Source organism: Lipophrys pholis (genome assembly GCF_963383615.2).
Source record: "Lipophrys pholis genome assembly, chromosome: 1".
NCBI lineage: Eukaryota > Metazoa > Chordata > Actinopteri > Blenniiformes > Blenniidae > Lipophrys > Lipophrys pholis.
In genome coordinates, this window is record NC_137635.1 from 26,950,704 (window position 1) to 26,975,032 (window position 24,329).

Below are 24,329 nucleotides of genomic sequence, written 5' to 3' on the forward strand. Positions count from 1 at the left end.
GAGCACAGTCCAGATTAGAAGTTTGTAGATCGTCATCGTTGAAACTGAAGGGCCGAAAGGAGCCTTGACAGCTGTCATGTAGGAGGTCGAGCTCTGTTGATTTGTTGGCTTCAGAAAAATATCAGTGTCCAGTCTAAACTGACCTGGGATATCAATGTTAGAACCAGAGATGACCTTGGTAAAAAACAAGCGTAAAATGATAAAACAAATCTGAGGACTTGAGAGCAGCGCTAGCCGGCGACAGACGGCGGTAGCCGGCGGTAGACGGCGGTAGCAACTATGATAACTTTGTTTAATTATAGTTATTGATTGTGTATAAAAATGATTAAATGGAGGTTTGAAATACAAATAAATTAAATAAAAGAATGAAAGTGTTTTTGTTGTCTCGTTTTGCTTTTTTTTGTTTTAGATATAGAGCTGATATAAACGAGAGTGTCTCTGTAGGCCGCTCGGAATTTATAGTCATGTAGATTTTTTGGGTATTTGCTGTTTATTTTAACTTTTCAATGGAAATGATTAATTGCGATAAAGAGGAAGAGTATATAACTTAATCTTCTTCTGCTCCCTTTCATTCAGAAATGAGTAAGCTTTTCTTCCTGTGTTGCGTTGTATTGAACTGTTTTGTTTTTATTTTTACAATGAATGAATGAAATAAACAAAAATAAACTATGTAAATGGGATGACATGGTGTTTTACTGCATTTAAGATCAATAGCCATTGACTTACAAATGGAAATGTTATGAACAATGATTCCCTGTGTTTGATTAATGCTGTCAATTAGACGACTGTTTGAAAGTCTCCGTTCTTTTCAAGATTTACCATTAGAATGTTATAATATTGCCTTGTTTTCAGGTGTAAATATCTGTACATATCATTGTTTAAATATATATATATATTTTTTTACATTTTTTTATGTAATCTATTATGTTTTTTTTTTATTTTTTATTTTGGATACATTTATTTGTATAGGTTCAGTTATGTGCTTTAAAATGAAAGGTTGTTTCTTCCATACCATATTTGATGTTTGGTTCATTTAATATCAATTCAATATATAATTTGTCCATTTGTCCTTTTGATCTGTCCCTCTGAAGAGTGAACTCAGCTGTCTGAGGCCTTCACTTTTACGCTACACATCCTTGGGGGCTACGAAACAGCTAAGAAGCCTGAAACAATCAAAATGAGCTAAAACTGCAATAATTATTTACGCCTAAAAACAAACAACCGAAACTACTAAAAATTCTAAATTATATGACAGATCATAAATGAATTTCTTAAATTTCATCAATTCAACAATAACAGTTTGGCATTTTGGTGTAAATTTTGCTTAAGAAACTAAAAGAGCTGTGGTATTTTAGTTTTGAAGGTAAAGATGTTCCAGGCAAATTCCATTTCATGGAAAGTGGGCGATAACAGCTATTTGGTCGTGGAGGTCGCAGACCCCTGGCTTTGTCTATAGTCCTAATGGACTAACTGTCTTCTGTCTGGACTTTGACAGTTCTGAGCCACCACTAATCCAGTTTGGGCCCCTGTTTTTTGGATATTTCTATTTTGTGAAGTCTGCACAGCAGATGAGATAATCACTGATTCACAAAACAAGCACACACTAAAATGATAAATATCTCCGGATATCTGGAGAAACTTCCCTTGGCACTGAGAAAACATGCCCCAGTGTCTCAGCAGGACTTTCTGACAGTGGTTCAACACCACTACTGATTAACGGAGGCCTTATTCCACTCCTTACTACTCCTTAGTAAAATTATAGAATGTGCTTGTATTCCTAATTACAGGAATACAAGTTACATGGTTACACCCAGAATGTCACAGTCCGCAGACGTCTTCTGCTGGGTTTGTGTGTGTGTGTGTGTGTGTGTGTGTGTGTGTGTGTGTGTGTGTGTGTGTGTGTGTGTGTGTGTGTGTGTGTGAGCATAGGTGGAGCGGACGGAGCAGGTTGCACACCTGAAGCCGATGGGTGAAGCCAGTATTTAGGAAGTGGGATTCCAGGCTGTCATGGCCGGATCGTCACGTTCACCCCGCGGTACCTTGTGAAAGTTCTTTACTTTGTGTTTAAAGATACTTCTCTCAGCTTTACTCTCCTCTCCTGTGCAGTCCGGTGTGCGCCGCTCTGTCCTGCTGAGGAGATCGCTTCCCCGTGACGCACACCTCTGCTTCCACGCCACTCTCCGAGGATTACCGCTCCACTGGGAAAATCGCCTAATAAATCCTTTCCCAACTTACCTTCCTTCCTCGTCCTGTCGGCGCTTCAATCCTACACACCACCACACCTGACACAGAACTTGTTTTCATTTCTTATAAACAGGAGAACAACATTTATAATTTAGTTCAAGATTTAATGTTTATTTAACAGTGACACAAAAACACATTTGTACATTTAAGAGCAGAAGCAGTGACCAGCATCAAGTGGGTGTAAGCTCCACAATTATGTACACAGGAATAATTAAAAACAAAAAAGGTCAATATTAATGATTTCCATTGAGACATCCTAGAGCCTAAATTGTTCTGTTCCACAAGGTTAGACAGAGCCAACTCCACTGAAACTAATGCTTAGTAATACACTATTAAATACCTGAATATATATTGTATATAGCACACAAAAAAGGAATACAATCAGGCTGACATACAGTCACGTATGTAGATTCTGCAATCACAGACTTAAAATGGGCTCCGGATTTTCTGCAGCCTCTATCATTTTGTTGGTATCAACCACGTCAGGTGGAGACTGTTCGGTGTTGAAGTAGAGAGGGTTGTCAAAGGTGGGCAGTGGTCGAGGGGACTTCTTGTAGAGGAAGAAGGCCACGGCCATCAGCGATGAGATGATGGTGATGATCAGCACAACTACCAGACTTGTGCGGACACGACTGCGAGGATCCTGACCTCCATGAGGTTCTGCACATTCAACAGGGAGATGGAAAGAATTCACAGGACAACTGAATGCATGCATGGATATCTGTATATTTTATTCCAGTAAAGGATTTTTGATTTTGCTGCAAATGTTGCATTTTACAATTCAATCAAAACATTAAAAAGTCAAGGTGATATGAGGATATAACTCACCTGGTCTTGATTCTGAGTCAGTCAGCATTACTAGTGGGGATGAAATGGTACATTTAAATAAATACATTTCATATGAAATAAATGATTTGTTCTCAGATGAGTCTGGTGTATGAGTGAAGGAATCTCATGAAAAGACTATGCAGTATAGTTGGCCCCAGTGGTCTCACCTTTGGGTCTCTTACAGATGTATGCCCGGTCATGCCATCTGCGACCAGCAGACCAAGCTCCATCTGAGGTTTTGATTGCACCATAGTCCGAATCGGGCTCATCCGGAGCCCAGTTAGTGTAATCCAAGACTGTTTTATCCAACCACAACCATGTTCCTACAAACCAAACAAACGCTGAGGTGTTATTTAGCTTTCATAGCCACAGAAATATTTACAATGTGTGAAACTACCTTGATACGTTTTAAAGAGGCCAATCCAGAAAGAACTGTGGCTGTCCTGGAATATTTCCACATTACTCTGGATGAACTGCTGCTCGGCAGGGTTTTCAATGCTTGCCAGGATTCCACCTCGAGAACAAAAACAAAATCTTTGACTACATTGTCATGTTCTTCAGCTCAGCGGCGGAGTCAGACTAAGTGAGGCTAAACAATACATCACACTTTAGCATTTTCACAATATTAAGATGCACGAGATGCTTGTGGAAATCAGGTTCCTCTGCATCATTCTGGTCTGGACATCTAGGACGGGTTCCTTCAAGAACTTCATTTCTTTTTATGCTCTAACGGTGGACTGACAGAAGCGCTGTTCTTTGAAATCTCATCACTCTCCACCTCCAGCCTTACCTGTGCTCATGACTGAAAAAAAGGAGGTGGACAATACACGTGGCTGACATTAGTTTTTCTCTCCAGGGTGGTGGTCCTCACTCTATCATGAAGAGTGAGGATTTCAACCATCCAGGAGAGACTCAAAGTGGAGCTGCTGCTACCCCACAGTGAGAGGAGCCACCTGAGGAGCTTCATCTGCTCCCTGGTGGTCTCCATCAGAGGATTATCAGGCACATTCCAGTGGGAGGAGATGCTCAGGTGGGTCCAGGACCTGCTGCAGAGAGATTTTAGCTCTGGTTTGGTCTTGGAGTGGCTCAGTGTCCCCCATGAGGAAATAGAGAAAGCTTCAGGGGATGGAGATGTCTGGGCTTCTTTGCTCTCTACAATAAAACCTAATCACACCAATGATCAAACCTGGCCACTTGAAGGGGCACAAGTTTCTCTCACCATGCCTATGACAGCTGCTCGCCGCCTCTGCCCATTCGATTTCCTCATGAACAAACAAGTAACAGTTGCCCTTGAATGGCAGCCAAGTGTAACTCTGGTAGTAGTCCACATCTGTGTCTGGAGGACAGTTTCCAGGGAAAATGGTTGACTCTGTTGGTGGCACATCTGTGAATGACAGATACAGTCATCAACCACTGGTATGAACTGGTTCATTTAATGTGCTAAACTTTTCCTTTTCTGGTTAAAAGAGCGTGATGTGGTTCAGATTATATTTTTCTGACTTTCTGTGAAATGTGTGAAACCACATCTACTGAGTTTCTTTCCTGTCCTCACTCACCATGTTTCACTATGACATCATGTCACTAACATTTGCCTTTCCCAGTCTGCTTGCTCTCTCTCTCTCTCTCTCTCTCTCTCTCTCTCTCCTCTCTCTCTCTCTCTCTCTCTCTCTCTCTCCTCTCTCTCTCTCTCTCTCTCTCTCTCTCTCTCTCTCTCTCTCTCTCTCTCCTCTCTCTCCTCTCTCTCTCCTCCTCTCTCTCTCTCTCCTCTCTCTCTCTCTCTCTCTCTCTCTCTCTCTCTCTCTCTCTCTCTCTCTCTCTCTCTCTCTCTCTCTCTCTCTCTCCTCTCTCTCTCTCTCCCTCTCTCCCTCTCTCTCCTCTCTCTCCCTCTCTCTCTCCTCTCTCTCTCTCACTCTCCTCTCCTCTCTCCTCCTCTCTCTCTCTCCTCTTCCTCTCTCCTCTCTCTCTCTCCTTTCCACAGTTGCCTTATCTTGCTCATGTGGAATTATTGGGTTTTCTCTGTAAAGGTGCCCTTAAATAAATGCATTATATAAATACAGTTGAATTGAATTAATAAGAATCAAAGGTAAAAGCAGGGTTCAACATGTCTGCAGGACTCCTTTCTTTCACCCGCATAATCTCTCTAAAAACAAGAACATATTGACTCAGAGTGATGCTGAGAAATCATTCCTTGCATTTGCTACTTCTATATAAGATTATTGTAACTTTAAGGAATGTACCTCTGCAATTAAAGAAGTATTTCGTATTTACCTTGAGATGACTGTGTTCTCTTTGGTGCTATATATATAAAATTAAAATGAATTGGATGCAATTTCTGGCAACTCTGATATTAAAAATCTGATAAAATGGACAAAATCGGAAGTGTTTGAGTCAATTAAATTTAAATTTGTACGGCTGAAGATCAACAGAAGACGTGTAAAATATTGTCAGTGTTGATGTGTAAAAATGATATGGACAAATGAGTGCAGAGAAGTCTGCTTTTGGTCCCCACTTGTTTATCCATGTTCAAGAACACATAAACACAACATCTAATTAGGCATGTTAAAAACATGTCAAATGTGTATGTATGAAAACGGTTTGTCTTTCACAGAGCTACCTAATGACTGTACCTGTTGACTGCATGCAAACGCTGCCCAAGGTCTGGTTACAGAAGGCTGTGTTAAATTTTCCTTCCACATCCAAGTACACACAGGGTCTGTTCCTGCTTGGTTCACCTGCAGCCCAGTTGGCAAAGTTTATGTGCCAGCCGTCGACATACCGGAAATAATCACCAGTCTGAAAGTAAGAAACGGATATTCAGGACACTCAGGAAAGAATTGTCCCAGTCCATAAAATGTTTTGAACCCTCAAACATCAGTCTAAATTAAAGGAATGTCTAACTTGTGTAACAGTACATAATATCTTTAGAAACAAATCATAACATCACTTTTTGTCAAAAGATGGATTGTGAGGATTTACTACAATAGCTACAATACTACAATACTACTACAATAGCTGTAGGTCTTGGGAAAAACTCAACTATAGTGTGAGTGTTCAAATTTTCCATGCGCATGTGAACTAATGAATATTTGAGAAAGCAGTCGACTTTACCTGCTTTTTGTTGAGTCCGATCCAAAGAGGAAGTTTGAGAGTCATGGCCAGCAGCTCCACATGTGCTCGCGTCCACTCATTGCGAAGATTTGCCAGGTTCGCCTTGTCACCTTCACAGTGTTTCTTAGCTTCGTCCCAGGTCAGATTCTGAGTTACAAGTTTAATGCTGTCATTCCCCAGACGCACGTAGATGTTCGATTCAATTGTTTCCGGTTGAGAAGGAAGACTTGGATCTATTAAAAGCACAAAAATACCAAAAGTTTAACTTTTTTCACAACGTCTTCATAGTTACTAGGTTGATACTGAAGTCCAATACTCCTTAATTGGGTCAACATTTTTCTGCTTCTGACAGAGAAAAACTTCTTCATGAGCTCAAACTGGCATCCCAGGAAATTTCTTTCTATAGTACAATTAGTTAAAAAGGTACTTCATGCTTCTGTAAGCCCCAAAGATTATACAAATCAATAGAGGTGAACTTACCAATATTTTTTTGACAAATGAAGCCATGGGTGTCATTACAAGACCTGATGACCCATTTACCGACCCCATTACCAGAACCACTGCTCATTGCGACACAGTCATCCTAGTGAAGAAAAGAAAAATTCCACAATATCTGAGATACATTATGGAATCAGTAATCATTGACTATAAGTTATTTAAAATACTTACCTCATCCCATCTTTGATAAAAAGACCCAGGACGGCGTTGATGCTTCTAAAAAACATAACCAGAACATTTAAGACCAAACATCCCAATAAAAACTCTGTATTCCAGTTTAACGTGCATACTTACAGTATAACCCCAGTTGGTGAATTGCCTAGATTTCCCATCAGACCAGTAATAACCATCCTGATTTAGACTATTCAAACCAATCCACAGATCTGTATTTGATGCATCAATCAGTTTGGTCACCAAAAACGCTGAAATGTTTAAAAAGAAAAATGTTATGAAATATTTCTTTTTTTTTCTTTTTTTCACTTTCTTAAGAAAACTTCATGGAATTATGGATTGTTTTGAAAACAAATTGAATTAAAAAGAGAATAACATATGAAAGTTAAAAACAATTTTGTGGTTACTGAATTGTTAAAGTTCAATCACAAGACATCAATAATAAATAAAAGAAAAAATCCTAAAGTTGTAAAACACATACTCTCGCCTTGAAAACATAAACAGGAAAAACAGATTGCAATTGATGCTTAGTTCCATGTGATTTCATGGGATTGTGATCAGAGGAAATGGAGAACAAACCTTGCACATTTCTTGCCTGAATAGAGACTAGACTTCCTCTCATCATGATGCATTGTTTCCTCGCTTCTTCCCATGTGATCTTACGGTCAGATACGATATTGTAACACTGTGAAGAAATGTAACCATGAAATAGACATAAAATAATTATAAGATAAGAATGAGTACATCCATACTCGATCAGATCTCTTTAATAACAGGCTTTGGGCCACAAGCCTTTAAGTTTGTTGTTTTTAAACCTTTTCTGAAAAAAGCCTACCCTTGACCCAGGTGTTTTAGCAAGTTACAGGCCAATATCAATCCTTCCGTTTATATCGAAAATCCTGGAAAACGTTTTTGAAAGTCATTTATGTGACCATTAATGTATTAACGACCTATTCGAGTTTTTCCAGTCAGACTTTGGAACTCATCATAGCACAGTCACTCTGGGTAAAGTTACTAATCTTCTACTAATGATCTTCTCACGGTCTCAGTCAAAGGACTGGTCTCCGTTCTGGTCCTGTTGGATCTCAGTGCTGCTGATTTGATACTGTTGATCATAACACCCTATTACAGAGACTGGAACACATAATCAGGCTTAAAGGTGCAGCACTAAACTGGTTTTTATTGTATTTATCAGACAGGTTTCACTTTGTTCATGTTAATGACTCTTCAGCTCAGACTGAAGTTAAACATGGAGTTCCACAGGGTTCAGTCTTAGGACCTATACTTTTCACTAGGGATGTCCCGATCAGATGGGTAGATATCGAATTGGGGCCGATATTAGTGATTTGTGAGTGATCGGGAATCGGCAAATCCAGCCGATCACCACGCCGATCTAAAAAAACAAACCAAAAACAAAAAACGGTCCACAACGTCCCCTAATAACCACAACAATCAGGGACTAGAAGCTCGGGTGGAGCTGCAGAAGCTAGAAGCAGTCGGAGCGGGACCATAGACCTATAAGACTAGAGTTATATATAGTGGTGTATGTGTTTATGTGCAGAAGTCTACTTCTAAATTTCTATGTGGTCTGTCTTCTTCTGCGTTTTTGTTGTGTTTGGTGAGTCACAGCGCCCCTAAAGGCCAGGCAGGTGTACTACATGTCCTGGAGCCTCGTGTTGAGCCGTGTTCATAGTGAGGTGGGGACGGAAGTTTTTTGGGAGAAGGCCAGGGAGAAAAGATTGTTTTTTTTCGTCGTGTGGATGTTCCTCAGTTTACAACAACAACTAAAGAAAAAGCCGCACCGAAGCAGCAAACTCTGTGCGGCTTTAAAATAAAGGATTTTAAAATATAGGATAAGTACCCACAGGGGAGCGATATGGTGAAAGAAATTACCCAGAAGGTTACTCTAGTTTGAAGGGAGACTGGGATATTCTGAATAAGTTTTAGAGAGAACTATGTTCAGAGTACTTTTGTCAAACAGGTTTTACCACTTTGAAGTGGAATTAAGTGTTTATAATTCACATTGAAATGTAAATGTTAGTGACATTCAGGTCAAACCTCTCATACTGCTTTAAGGTAAACTGGAATTTAATACACAAAGAAGTTACATTGGCGCCTAAGAGCATTTATGTTTAAGTCGTTCTGAGAAGAAGTTTGATTCAATAAGTGAGTTTTACAATCATTTCTAGGTAAACAAAGCTTCTACCAATAGTGCTTTTAGCTCCAGACATCTTAGCTGCTCCAAAAATACACTATTGAGAATATTTGCAATAGTAATGTAAGTATCGGATCGGGATAGTATCGGTATCGGCCGATACTCAATTCTGAAAGATCGGATCAGTATCGGGAGCAAAAAAGTGTGATCGGGACGTCCCTAGTTTTCACATTATACATGCTCCCAGTAGGGAAAAATATCAGCTTTGTATTTTTACAGAAAACGAAGACGTTTCTGGTTTTCTGACCTTGGTACCAAATTTGATCCATGCCAGCGGACAGCCGCCTTTAGGGGGAGCTGTGGGGGCAACAGTGGTGTTGACGGGTGGAGCAGTTGTTCGTTTACAGAAGGACTGGAACTCTTTTCCACAATTACAAGTACTCCAGAAACCTGGGGAAGTAACAACGAGTCATATCATGAGTGAAGAGTCATGGCCAGAGCACTGTCTTGGTTTGATGTGAGTTTATACTCTTCCTGCTCACCCATGTGGTACGACATAAAAACGCAGTGCTCATCATAGGTGTTGGTATTAGGTTGATTTTCTGCCCATCTTTCAAATGACATAGGAGAACCATCCATCCACCTTGAAGCATGCAAGAAGAATTATCTATCTGTCTGAAGTCCATCACAGGGCAAACACAGACAGACAACCACACACCGTCATATTTACACCAAGGGACAGTTTAGTGTCACCACACACACACACACACACACACACACACACACACACACACACACACACACACACACACACACACACACACACACACACACACACACACACACACACACACACACACACACACACACACACACACACACACACACACACACACACACACACACACACACACACACACACACACACACACACACACACACACACACACACACACACACACACACACACACACACACACACACACACACAGAAAGGCCCGTCTGGTATTTGAACCCATAACCTTCTCGATGTGAAGGCGAGAATGCGTTTTTGGTAGTTTTGTAGTTTTGAGAGTTGGAAAAGGGATCAATGAAGTAAAAACTGAAATATATATTAAACTATGATTATTCACTAGATATCGCCTCTTGTGTATATTTTATGTTGGAGCTGAAACAATATGTGATCTATACGCTACTTCAGTTCATTTCTATGATTGATCTTTTGAACTCGATGTTGATGAAGGTGGAACCAAGTTGCTTACGAGCTTTGAAGTGAACAATTGTAGAGGCAAGAATAGAAGTGTGAAGAAGACAATGTGAATTGTATTATGTGAAAAAACTATAGAAATGTTCAGTAGATTTAATGGCTTCCTCCCGTCTATCCTCTAGTTACCTCCATAACCTTACGACTACTCACCAGAATGACCCATCCAGATCTACAGACAAACCAAAGTAGAAAGAGCCATAGGTTCGAGATATCTGAAAACCCAGAAGTAAACACAAGCTGTAACATTTGTTTTCCAACTGCTATAGAGTCTACTAATATGTGGCTGATTTAGATGTGAAATAAACTCTACCTGTTTCCATAAGAATGTGTTTTCTTCCTTACTGGTGATTGTCGCCAGGTCACCATGCCTCTGCTTGCAGAAGTGACGAGCGTCTTCCATTGACTTTGAATATCTGTTAATATAATACTGATTCCCTTTCCATTCCAGCCAGCCGTCTGCAGTGGTATTAAAGACTGGAGACATGGAGAAATACAATGTGTTGTTATTTCAGTTTAATATTCTTGTTACTGCACCACTCTATCTATCTATCTATCTATCTATCTATCTATCATCCATCCATCCTTTTACTACGTCCTCAACCATTTTGTACACTTTTTACAACTTTGGTGAGGAGATTAGGGGATCATTTTATGTTATGGGAAATAATTAGAATTTATGTTGTATCAGTACATTAACTTTCAAATAATGGAGCCAAGTTGTGAACGAGCTTTGAAGTGAACAATTGTAGAGGCAAGAATAGAAGTGTGACGAGGACAATGTGAATTGTATTACTGTATGTGAAAAAAAACGAATTGTTCAGTGGATTTAATCACTTCCTCCTGTTTCTCCTGGAGTTACCTCCATAACCTTACGACTACTTACGAGAATGAGCTTTAGAGAGAGAGAGAGAGAGAGAGTGAGCGAGAGAGAGAATCTGAAATTGATTAATTTCTGACTTCAGCATCAACTTACCTGCTGCAGTGTCATTTGGAGGTGGTTTTGGCGTCATACCTGTTAAAACACAAGCTGTTGTCAGTTTTGTTCAAAAACAGGAAAAATTGACACAGAAAACAAATCTGCCATCCATCCATCCATCCATCCATCCATCCATCCATCCATTCATCCATCCACCCACCCATCCACCCACCCACCCATCCACCCATCCAACCATCCATCCACCCACCCATCCATCCATCCATCCATCCATCCATCCATCCATCCATCCATTCATCCATCCACCCACCCACCCATCCACCCATCCAACCATCCATCCAGCCATCCATCCACCCACCCACCCATCCACCCATCCAACCATCCATCCACCCACCCATCCATCCATCCATCCATCCATCCATCCATCCATCCATTCATCCATCCACCCACCCACCCATCCACCCATCCACCCATCCAACCATCCATTCACCCACCCATCCATCCATCCATCCATCCACCCACCCATCCATCCATCCATCCATCCATCCATCCGTCCATGTGCTTTTCCTCCACATGAAGAGGATCTAGTTAATCTAGTCATTCCAGCTACCAGTGTAGGTAGATTTTAGCAGTAGTGGCTTCAGGGCCTGGTGGGACTATTTCTTCACACAGTTTGGTGGTGAAGTGGAAAGATTGTCTCTGTTGTGACACCTCGATCCAATGAAGATAGATGGATGGATGGATGGATGGATGGATGGATGGATGGATGGATGGATGGATGGATGGATGGATGGATGGATGGATGGATGGATGGATGGACAATATCACAAAATAACCCAAACAATTTTCCTATGGAATAATGTTTGACAATTCATTCAAGTGGAAAAATGTATTTTTGTAATTACTGACATTACATCAAACGTTTATCTAATAGCTGAACGTATTCTGTCACAAAGGGTTTTGCAGCATGATGTAAAACACTTCTGAAGTTTAAAAGAACAAAATTAGACTTTAAAATGATGCATTGTCAGAGGAGAGCAAAGGCTGACATGTTTCAAACTGTACCTGCTCGGATCTGACACAGCCAGTCGTTGTAGCCCTCACAGTGCGCGTCGTTCCAGGAGCCCGAGTCGTCCCAGTTATAGATCATAAACTCAACACAAGATTCCGCATTATTAAAATTGTTGGGTTCGCCTTCCTGCCAGTGCTGGAAGTTTAACTGTGAATGAGAAATATGAAATTTAAAAGCAGCGAAGGAGGCATTTTGTCAATGTTAATTAACGTGTTACAAAAACATTATTGAATGAAACTAGAGCTGCTAAATCTATTGACCAACCGGAGTTCCATCGCTCCACACATAACCAGAACCAGAGTCAGGAACATGAAGTCCAATCCAGGCCCTTCCACCACTGCAGTACAACAACATGGATTTTAGTCAACAATTTATGATTCCGATAAGCATCTTCTCTTGATCATTTATTCACCAACCATTTGGCAGGTTGGGCTACAGGATTCGTGTTTCTCAAGGACCGTTGTTCTTAAGACACAGGTCACACAGTGGCGCAATGGTTAGCACCTGTGTGTGTGTGTGTGTGTGTGTGTGTGTGTGTGTGTGTGTGTGTGTGTGTGTGTGTGTGTGTGTGTGTGTGTGTGTGTGTGTGTGTGGGTGTGTGTGTGTGTGTGTGTGGGTGAGTGAGAAGTGGCTCTGACCCATTGCAAGGTGTAACCTGCTTTCAAATATTGACAACTTCAGCACCGTGTGACCCTGAATTGGATGAAGTGGTGGAGAAGATGGAGGTTCTAAAGCTCTCAGTAATGGTCTGCGCTATTCTATTTGAGACCAGTTATCTGGGTGGTAAGATGCTGCTCGACAGTGACTCATCATGTTCAGTTTGCATGTTCTTCCAGTGTCTGCTCAGGTTTTCAAGAGATCCATAAGTTTAGGTTTAAGGTATCTAGGTCATGAACATGAGGTTATAATAAAATGGTACCAATCCATACCGTCCCATAGCTTGTTCTATAGCACTGTGGATGCTCAGCAGGTCTCCTCCAATGGCCCTGCAGTAATCCCTTGCCTCAAACCAGGTCTTCTCCTGTGCGCGAGGCCCGGTAAAAAACTTGAAAACAAAAACAAGTGAAGAGTACATTAAAACGCAGCATGTACAAGTTATTCTTGTTTTTCTTTCACCCCAAAATGACATTTTTATGACTGTGGTTGTATTTTGTGTAGAATTGTAGTTTTGCAGGTATTATTTTCAGGTGATGACATCAGGAATGCCAATCGGAAAGTGCTGCTGCCTTCTTCTGATTGGTCCATCCAACAACACCTGTGGGATGAATGGTTGCTGTGGCTTCATCACCAGTGTGTGGACAAGGCAACGCAGCAGAGAAGAAGCGGGGGGGATTATTGCCCACTGTTCTGGGTCTCAACCTTGCTGTTATATTCTGTTTATTTGAGTTAATTGTGTTAAAGTTGGATATGGCTACTTCTCTTGTTTAACTTATTTACACTAATGTTTTGGTCATCGTTGGTGTCCCGAGTTAAGAAGTTATCCCCAAACATTTGCTTTCCCCACATTCCTACAGGAGTCATTCTCACTTGCATAAATTATAAATAGGACTGTTTGAGTCTGGTCATTCTGGCTGCTGGAGACATGGGGGAAAGGACACCTCAGCCATTCCAAGACGAACACTCACAAAATCTTTTTCTTTGTTGTTGTGGTCCTGTATGTTCCAAACTATAAGTCGCATCTGTCAAAAAGTATAACTGCTACCCACGGGGGCGCAGTGGTTAACACTCTCATCTCACAGCGAGAAGGTCCTGGGTTCAAGCCTAACCCAGGTTCTTTCTATGTGGAGCGTGCATGTTCACCCAGTGTGTGTGTGGGTTTTCCTCCATGCATGTGAGGTCAGTTGGTGATCCTAAATTGCCCCTAAGTGTGAATCCGAGTGTGTGTTGTTATTTGTCTATCTGTGTTTGACCTGTGACAGACTGGCGATCTCTCCTGTTTCCTGCCCCTGCCCACAGTAGGCTGTGACCCTGAACTGGATAAATGGATGGATGGATAGTAACGGTAGCATTGATAATCCTGGTCCAACAGACGATACTCTTGATACCGTTAACATGCCGATCCAAACACTTTCCAACGGGTGTTAGATTTAAACGAAATTGAGCAGCACTGTCTAGAGAGTAACATGACTTTTGAGCTGGAACACAAATCAGTAAAGTAGCAACAACAAATACAAAAGTACATGATTTTGACGGTTACAACAGTATCCCATCTCAGGAGGAGGAATGGGAGTGAGTGTGTGGGTGTGGGTGTGTGTGAATGGGAGGTTTGTCCACTGCGTGTGGTTGGAACTGTTGTGAGGAGGCCCGCAGCAACACCCCTGGACCCAAGGCCATCAGGCCCGGACACCACCACCCACCACAAACCAGGACAGCAGAGTCAGGCGTACTGAGCACCAGCTCAGGCAGCAGGAGCCTCTGAAACTCAGCCCACCGACCTTCAACCTGGCCACCAAGGGCTCACGCACGCACGCGCGCACGCACGCGCACGCGCACACGCACACGCACGCACACACACACACACACACACACACACACACACACACACACACACACACACACACACACACACACACACACACACACACACACACACACACACACACACACACACACACACACACACACACACACACACACACACACACACACACACACACACACACACACACACACACACACACACACACACACACACACACACACACACACACACCGGTCGCCCTCAACACATACTCCAGTGATAATGACCCATGCAATAGATAGATACAGTAGATAGATAGATAGATAGATAGATAGATAGATAGATAGATAGATAGATAGATAGATAGATAGATAGATAGATAGATAGATAGATAGATAGATAGATAGATAGATAGATAGATAGAAATACGGACATAAAGGAAATGTTAAACAGAAAAAGGAAACAGTAGCTGGTTTAAAAAAGAATATATTACCTTATAGCAGGTGTTTCTTGTTGGCATTCGAGTCCAGCCGTCTGCACACGCCGGAGGGGTTTTAGTTGGTGGTGGAATGGTCGAAACAGCACCTTCTGCCAGATGCTTACAGATGTATTTTGTCTTGTTGGTACAGGGCAGCAGGTCCCAGAGTCCAGCCAATATCCCACTTGTCATAGCAACACAGCCTTGTTCGAAGCCTTACGGCAAGAGGGAAAACAATACACTGACCTAAATCACAAGGCTGTCGTTTCACCACATTATCCCATGAATAGAGTGGCAAATTTCAGTACCTGGCATTTCTGCATTCCAGTGAGTAAATTTCACTGCATCTGTGTTGGTCCACTTAAAAACTTCAATATTGTTCATATTGGACAGACCAATCCAGAAGTGTTTTTCAGGTCTCCAACCCACCAGGCTGACAAGGAAGGCATTATCCACTCTGCAGGTATTCACACAAAGCCACAGATTTACATCCAAAATATGGTGTTTGTGTCTGCCCTTGAGATACAATTACATGACTATGAAACAATTTCCTTACCCACTTGAAACGTCTGCTAAGTACGAGCCTGAGCTCTTGCAGTCTTCTTTAGCTTCATCAAAACTCTTCGTTTCAGGTCCCACAAAGTAGCAGTAAGAGCCATGTCTTTTCCAACCCTGAAGAAAAGTGTGTGCGAGCATATATGTGTGTGTGTGTGTGTGTGTGTGTGTGTGTGTGTGTGTGTGTGTGTGTGTGTGTGTGTGTGTGTGCGTGTGTGTGTGTGTGTGCGTGCGTATATAAAGTTAGTTTGACTTTCTGTGACCGAGTGCATGCTCTGTGAATCAATTTAACCAACAATTTTATTGCTGAGCCCTGGTTATTTATTTACTTTAGACATGTCTGTAGCTCACATTGTAGCAGTTACTTCCTCACATTTAGCTGCTTGTTTCTAGTCATTTTTTATCTTTGTAATTTATTGTTTTCAGTAACAAGCTTTACTCACCAATTTGCAGCCAATATCCATTTCTACTTCCTCCCCGGTGCTTTCGGTAGAGCTTTGCTTCATACAGATAAAGCCATGTTTCTCATCACACGTGCGGTCTGCCCAGTTCCCATTCTGGAAAAACAAATAATTCCAGTGAAAATGCTGTGAAATACCTCAAACTGTTTACACGCCTGAAAAGGTTAAAACTCCCAAACTGTTAAAATCAAATTGAAGCTATTTTTCTTTTTTATCTTCAAAGTGAAAAGGAAACATTCTTGTGTTATTGGATATGTGCCTATATTTACATTTTCTTTGCTGATACCAATATGATCCAGAGTCGATAGACGCTTCAGACGCACCGCATCTGATCATGTGTGCGTGTGTGCGTGTGCACAGCTCACTAATGAGTGTATCTGTGTGAGCTGCGATACTCTTAGCATGGAGCATGGCTTGGAGTTGTGTGCTGCACCTGATTGGACAAACGCATCTCGGGGTCTGTCTGCTCCTGGAGTTCGAACCAAAGAAGCATGGTGGCTCGGACACAAACTTTCTCTTTTATTACTAAAACACTTCAGTGAAAAGTATTTCTGAAAACATTTCAGGTAAGAAATATGTGTAGTTGCTGAACCGGTCCTGGTTTTGGTTCCACTAAAGCTCGTTTAGACGTTTTACCAGTGGCGGGCCACCAGGGCCTGCAAGGCTTCTCTGAAGGCTAAAGAAAAAATATCATAATCACAGACTGATGTTGATCATATTTTGTCCATGAATACTTATCAAATAATTCTAAACCGTCTGTCTGCTTCCTCTCGTAGCTTCTCCACCGGCTGCGCTGCTTCAGGACTGAACTTCCATATTAAAGCTTTTAACCAATCACAGTCCAGCCATCACCTGTTGCCGGGTAAAGAAATCTGCCTGAGGCCTTCACTTTCAATTCTGCAGGCGTTTGCAGTGTAAAACAAGCGTCGGTGACGCTGCTGCTTCAACCAATCAGATTTTGATATTGACGACTCAGGACCTTCTAGAATCTAGAAGGTCAATAGTGTGACGTCAGTGTATTAAAGCCCTCTGATTGGATGGTCAGAGAGTTCACTCTCCAGCTAGCTGACTGTATCTGTAGCAGCTGCACGAACAAAAATATAGTTGTGTTTATTTAATAGCCGTTCTATCAACCTACAATAACTAAAGTAGAAGATAAAGACATTTGGTTGCAGATTTTTCATCTAAACAATTTTCAAAAAAGAATTTCCAAGAGGTCATTGAACGCACCACAGCTCTCCAGCGCAGAGGTCCAGTGCAATTTACTAGCGCTCACTACAAAGTCAATGGCAGGATTCAGGATTATGTTATTTGCCATTATATTATTTTCAAGACCACGAAAAGCTGATGTCTGTCACCCTCCTCAACCCCCAGAAGTTTTGGGAAAAGCAGCCGCTATTTTATGCAGCTGCAGCAGAAGGTACGACTGAACTTGGATTTCTTTCATCAGTAAAGATATTTATTCTGGCTACACGAGTATCTATCTGTAATGCGAAGGCTTTTTATACTGCATTTCTGCATGAGGCAGAGCCTCATCTCCTGTCATCATGAAAAGTATATGATCATCAAATAAACATATTTATCCATTAGTTTGAACCATAAAATAATTCTAAATGTAAGTAAAACAAGTTTGATTGTTTGTTGATTAACAAATGCTGGATTTGCACATTTCTGTTCAAATATGTGGCTTCAACTAGAATTGTGTTTTGCTTCACAGACTGTGCTGACATGTCATCTGACAGAGTGGACTACTGTCTCTTTATATGTTTTCAATCAAATGTTTCAAAGACTTTAATAAATGGCCCCAGACTTTCCATATTTTAGCTGATGTATTTAATGTGTGTACTGAATACTGTTTCTTGTGGTTAACGATCTTGCAACTGCAGTGAAGAAACAGGAGGTGAGGCAGGTCTCACAGTAGGGGGCGGTCGTGAGCCCAGCGACTCTCATGCTACTCCCCAGCTGCAGAGTAAGAGACAGCAAGCTGGCAACAATTACAGTCTGTGGTCACAAATTAATTTCTTCCAAAATGTCAAATGGTTTTGTCCAAAAGGGTGTGTGGATGGACTGAATCCATTAGTAAAGGTAAGACAATAATCAGGTTTTTCTCAATGAACTGTGTGGCAGCTCTTTCAGTGCAAAACCATGACTTCACCTGGCCTGTGATGAGAACGCAGTTCTCTGTGTCTGTGGCGGCGGCTGGTTGGCCGTACTGCCAGCTGGTGAAGCTGACAGCCGAGTGGTCACTCCACTCAAACAGCCCCTCCGTCCTCCTGTCGTTCAGCCCGATCCACAGCTCATCCGTGGATGCTTGGAAAAATGTACCTCATGTCAGTTGGTGGGTGAAAGCTCCTACTCTTTGAACGATTAGATTCACCAGGAATTAATTGATTAGTTTTTTAATCGACTATTTCTTATTTTCCCCCTAACCTTATGTCTTATCCTAAAGCTAATCTTAATTTAACCCTTGACTTAACGTTAACATTAACGCTGAACGGTTGAACTTATCCCTTCACTCCAGCTTCATTTCCAAGACACATTAGGGTTAGGTAAGAATTCCATCAGACTGAAAAAGATTAAATACTAACATAATTACTTAACTTTTTACATAACACTTAAGAGACCTTTTCTGCACTGAGTTACGCGATCACATTATTTCACTATTACATGTCACTAAAATTCTCTTTTCTTGTCATCTATAGTCTCTAACTTGAAATCTATCAAAGTTTCAACTATTGGTTTTGATAAAATGCAGCAGAACATTTGTTTTTAAGTTGATGAGAACGTCATCAACCATTTCAATGTTCATTCAACTTCTCCAGTTAATGCGTCAAGTTTTTGTATTAATTGTGAGTGATTTAATGTGCTTATATTTTCAAGACGTCCCATACCATATCCCAGCTGACTGATGACAAAGCTCTGGTCCTCGAGATTGCGAATGCTCACTAGGTCGCCTCCTTCCTTGCGGCACTCTCTCTGAGCATCGGACCAGGATTGCAGAGGACGATGAAGGTGGAAACAGTGGCCATTGTAAGGGATCCAAGGACTGGCACAAAATCCTTGCTCAACTTTTGATGAAAACAAGCACAAACATGTGGAGAGAAAGGCCAACGTCATCCAGTGAATGAGCCATCGAAGGAAATGCTCTGGCACACAGGTTTTTGCTTACAGTGCGGAGGAGCAGGCGGAGCACCGTCTTTGTAGCAGATGTAGCCCAGCTTCTTGCTGCAGGATGAGCTTTGCCAGGAATGTTGACCAGAGGAGTCAAGAATTGCACAGTTGTGTCCCGGATTGGGAAGTGGATTTCCTGAAACGGTTTGATACAGAGTCAGGTTTGTCACATGGAGTCCTTACAGCTGCTGTTTGACTGCAACAAACAAAGATCACCGCTTGTGTTTCCTTCATTGCACCAATCAGCAGATCAGCATATCAAGGCTGGACGTGTTATTAAAACTGCAAATCTTTAAATCAGGCCTTCAATCCATTTTCTGTATTACAAAAACTTTTATTATTTCTCATAACTATCATATTTCCAAAACATGATTTTATGATATTGTATATGATAGTTTCTGAATAAAGCCTTAAAAAGATTTTTTTCATTACAAGAATTACTGAAATAAACATTAGCAAGAATACCAGATGTCTTACATCTAATGTTCCCTCAGTAAAACAAAAGAAGTCAGTACACTGGGGGCGGCATGGCTCTGTTGGCAGAGTGGTCAGCTCCCAATCGGAATGTTGCAAGTTTGATTCCCATGTCTGCCTGCCTACATGCAAACGTGTCCTTGGGCAAGACACTGGACCCCAAACTGTCTGTGTGTATGCAGTGTGAGAGTGAGTGGTGGGTGGTGGTGGTCAGAGGGGCCGACGGTGCCGATTGGCAGTTTCACTTCCGTCAGTCTGCCCCAGAGCAGCTGTGGTTACATACGTAGTTTACCACCATCCAGTATGGAGGGAATGAATCATGCAATGTAAATCGTCTTTGAGTGTCCTGAAATGCTCCATATAAAACCCATGCATTATTATTATTACTGCATGGATAAATACAACAGTCATGACATTAAAGATGCCTGTATGGATATCTGCTGAAAGCAGAGAACTACAGTAACTAGCAGTACTGCTGTAGTGCCACAAGATGTTGTAATGGTGTAGTGAAGTGAGGAAGTTGTTCCAACAGTTCCATCAATGGTCATGAAAATGTAAATAGGAAACACTTTTAAAGTAATGGCCACTACAACCAGCTGCAAATTAATGAAAATCTGGATTCAATGAAACGGGGGTATCGAATGTATTTGAGTGACCTTGCAAAGTGTAAAAGTTTGGTTTGGCCTGATTGTCCTGTGACGCTGACTATGATGACGTGGTAGAGTAGACAATTAATTCTCTCAGGATTCATACTGGTCGCCTGAATGTTTCCATCAGTAAAAGCCACTTGTTGCAAGTCAGGCCATTTTTCATATTGAACTTTGCAATAAGACAAAGGCAAGTAGCTGCAGTTTGAGGGTTCAGCCTGCTGAGAAGGTTTTCATTAGTGTTTCACCACTGCCACAAGTTTATTTACTGAAATTTCACAAATTGTGTCTTCAAGTGAAGTTTGCCTGACTTTGCTTACAACTGCATTTTTTTCTGTTCCTTCTTTTCTAAGTGCCTGTAAAGCGGAAATGTTAGGGGTTTAATGTTTGCAGGACCTTTTTCTGTGAGGACTTACCAGTTTCCCATCTCAGATATCGAAAAGGCTTTTCGTCAGACCAGTGCCATCCGTGTTCTGGGTTCAAAACCAAGCCCAGCCACAACTTTCTTTTCCCTGATCCCAGCAATGCTGTGTGTTGGTGTGACAGACAGGGGCAACAAAGAGACAGAGTAAATATTGTGTTCCTCTTTTTCATTGCTTAATAGCATGTCTGTAGAAAACAGAACAGGCACAAAGAAAGAGTCTTGCTGCATGAAAACACAACGGTGGTATTTGGAGAACGTTTCAGTCTTGATAAGAATGAGTCTTAAACGTAAAAAGGAAAATCATTAATTTATTAGATTTTTTTTTTTGATTGATTTATGTCTAGGGGGCAATTAGGTGGGCAAAGAGTGGCACATTAAGAAAGAATAGGAAAAAAATCACTCAAAAAGGGTGGGTGGGCAATGGCAGCAGAACTAGTGGAGTGTCAGGCCTGCTGCCAGGAAAAGCACGAGGAGTTGCTGCCTTTACCGCACGGTTGCAAAGGCAGTGTTGTCCATATTAAATAGAAAGTATATTAAAAGCAGCAATTAAGTTTATGTCAATAACAAAAAGCATATTGTTTTGACACATGACATGCACTGTGTAAAATACTTTTTTTTTAGATGCTGATATTACTAACCCATTACACTTTAATACACAGTTTTCAGTTGCATCTTTAAAAAAATTTTTTCTTAGTATCTGCGTGATTAATAAAATGTGAAATTGAACACTCTTAACTCCGTCTTGTCTCAAAGACATTTTACATAAATCTTAAGCGATATCTATTAATACCTACTTTGGTCACATGCTTAAGCAAAGAACAGCCCTAATGCTAACTTCTCCATCAATTTTAAAACCAACAATAATAACACTAACTAACACCAAAGACTTTACCTGAGATGAAAGCTTGCTCGTTGGGATCCGAGATGCTAACCAAGGAGGACGCCTGCTGTTTGCAGCTGCTTTGAGCCTGGGACCAACTCAGAGCTGCCTGGGCATTAATCTGGTAATATGCTCCTGTTACCAGGTTTTTGACCCAGTGGTCTGTAGCTGTGTACATTGACAGAACAAAACAGGTGTGAAATATCACAAGGCTCGGAAATGCAGGATTCTGGCGTCATCGTCAGAATGCACATCATGCTACCATGGCAACAAAGTCAACTAAAAAAGTCACGAAGCAGGGATTCAGAAAGTCACACTCACAAGACGTTGGGCAGTATCCCCACTGCTCACGTTCATATTTGGTCTCAATGGCACACCAATTTCGTTTGGAAGATGAGTCAAATGTGGTGCAATCTCCAAACCAGCGGTCCTTGTACATAAAGGGAAACATGCAAATCTTACCGAATGCATTTCCCTCAATGGTGTAAAGTTCTAGAAAGAAAAAAGTCAGGAGATGATCAAATCAAATCAAAACATTGAAAGTAAAAGAAAATCACATCATAGATTAGCAGATTGGTTTTAACTTCCCGGAACACATAGTGAATTTCCAATCTGGTCAATACAAAACCTTATTTTAAGGTTTGTCTTCACTTGATATTTGAAATGAGCACTCAATGTGATGAGGTTTGAGAGTTCAAAGTATCACTCCAATGTAATTAAACTAAAATAGAGGTGAAGTGACACGGATGTCACTCGACGTTTGAATGAAGTATTTGAAGGTCATGTAGGCCAGACATTAGATCTCTTCACAGAGGAAACGTGTTTTTCTGATCTGCATATGACACAGAACTTTGAATGGAATTGAATTCACCTCTGTGTGTTCTTGTGCAGGCCCCAGAAGCTGTTCCGGTGATGGTCAGGTAGTTGTTTGGACTGACGGTTCTGGACAGGGCAACGGATTCATCCGCTTTGACTTCAATGTATAGTTGCTGGTTTTTGAGAGCGATCAGTGTCCCATTCCGGCATTCCCATTTTTGGAGGTCGTTCCTGTCGTCACACTCATACAGGCTCACTTCGCTCCCCACGCTCTTGCCCTGTGCCCCGAGACACCTCCTGGTTGAGGTCACAAAAAGCCGGTTGCCAGTTGTCCAGCGCACGTCAAGGCAACGATTAGCCTTTTTCACCACACAAAACCCGGTGGCCTTGTTCGTGAGGGAAAATGGAGAGTCTGCAGAGAGAAACGTACGGAAAAAATCACCACTTTGTGTTTTTGTTGGAGAAATACATTTTCAGAGGACAAATCTTTGCACTAATCTCCAAATTGTTTCCTGTTTAGGTAAAAAAAAGACTAGATTCTTTGGATTAATTTAGCCTTCACCAAACTATTTCCGAGGGCTGTAATATCAACATGTTGATTTTTGTCTTTGCATTTTTACACAATATAGTTGGCATCACTGTCAGAAAATATTTCAATTGCCTTCCTATAATACTAGCATAATACTAGCAATAACCAGGTAACAATGACGGAGCTGGTTATTGATATCAGGAACAAAATGTATACATTGAAGAGCCTTCATGAAGTCAAGTCAACACCACTAAGTTCTTAGGGAATTTGACATCAGACATACAAAATATAAGAAACTCATTTCGTTGATACTTCACCATTTGTTGCAGTACACGGAAGTAGTGGTAAGATGAAGATCAAAAAGGCCGCCAGAGCTCCGCTCTGTGTCAGCATTCTTCTGATAAGTCTCACAACAGTAGACACTGTCCTCGCACAGCAGGCAGACGTATTGTGAGCCAGGGATTGAAAAGAAGCCAATCTTAATAATGCTGGCAGGGCCTCTTTCCTGGTTGGGTTTCATTGAGAAAGTGTCATGTTTCAGATTGACACATTTCAACATTGGGTTTCTGGAGTGGTGGGGGTGGGGAAGGAAGTTTCTTGTTCGCAGGGATGTCGCCCTCCAGAAGTGGCATGACACGGACCCATTCACTTCCCTGTCCATTGAAAAAAATACTGTGTACACGATGTGGGCTGAACATTACTCTTGAATCAGTGTCAGTGATTCGGTGGAGTCCCGGCCCTCAGATACGCTCTAAAAGATGGGATCTGGTGTGAAATGTCAACATGGCAGATGACAACGATCGTCAAATCATGTTCAATGATTTAATGTTAAACGATGTTAAATATTTGATGTGTTAAAAGCAGTTGTGAAATAAAAGCTTTTTGTAACTGAAGAGCTCCATAATTGTACTTCTTACATTGATGTACTCATTTCACGACTTCAGCTGATTGTAAGGTCATTTTCAGTTTCCATTTTGCAGCATTTGTTTTGAGAAGGTCCACAAAAGATGGTGCAGGTGGTAAAAATATTATAGTGTATTTTTCAATATCATGGTGTAATTTTTCAACATAGATTCAAGACCTGAGAGAATTCGCCCTATTGAGAAAAACTTAATCTGAAAATCTGAAACCGAGAGAATTGCAGAACAGCGGTCAG

At 41.3% G+C, this 24,329-nt stretch overlaps 1 protein-coding gene across 1 annotated transcript; it reads right to left on the bottom strand.

The window, feature by feature from the left end:
• Nucleotides 1-2,330: 2,330 nt before the first annotated feature.
• Nucleotides 2,331-23,676, bottom strand: mrc1b (mannose receptor, C type 1b). Its single transcript, XM_080468447.1, has 31 exons — nucleotides 23,491-23,676; nucleotides 22,700-23,056; nucleotides 22,150-22,320; nucleotides 21,841-21,996; nucleotides 20,941-21,051; nucleotides 19,402-19,539; nucleotides 19,124-19,300; nucleotides 18,388-18,542; nucleotides 16,215-16,328; nucleotides 15,773-15,888; nucleotides 15,525-15,673; nucleotides 15,232-15,431; nucleotides 13,207-13,322; nucleotides 12,542-12,614; nucleotides 12,271-12,424; nucleotides 11,245-11,283; nucleotides 10,582-10,745; nucleotides 10,422-10,483; nucleotides 9,547-9,647; nucleotides 9,312-9,454; nucleotides 7,429-7,534; nucleotides 6,973-7,100; nucleotides 6,850-6,894; nucleotides 6,661-6,763; nucleotides 6,181-6,413; nucleotides 5,700-5,865; nucleotides 4,292-4,456; nucleotides 3,470-3,586; nucleotides 3,240-3,395; nucleotides 3,073-3,102; nucleotides 2,331-2,904 (listed from the first exon to the last, which is right to left on the bottom strand). The coding sequence occupies exons 1-31, from the start codon at nucleotides 23,564-23,566 to the stop codon at nucleotides 2,663-2,665; spliced, it is 4,263 nt and encodes a 1,420-aa protein (XP_080324573.1). The 5' UTR covers nucleotides 23,567-23,676; the 3' UTR covers nucleotides 2,331-2,662.
• Between the last annotated feature and the right edge of the window lie 653 nt (nucleotides 23,677-24,329).

Excerpts from the sequence above, each read along its gene's own strand:
- mrc1b (XM_080468447.1), bottom strand. The coding sequence starts at position 23,566 with ATGCTGACACAGAGCGGAGCTCTGGCGGCCTTTTTGATCTTCATCTTA. Across the intron at positions 15,889-16,214 it reads TGGATATTGGCTGCAAATTG|GGTTGGAAAAGACATGGCTC; the intron begins GTGAGTAAAGCT and ends ACTTTTCTTCAG. Across the intron at positions 13,323-15,231 it reads CAAGAAACACCTGCTATAAG|TTTTTTACCGGGCCTCGCGC; the intron begins GTAATATATTCT and ends TTTGTTTTCAAG.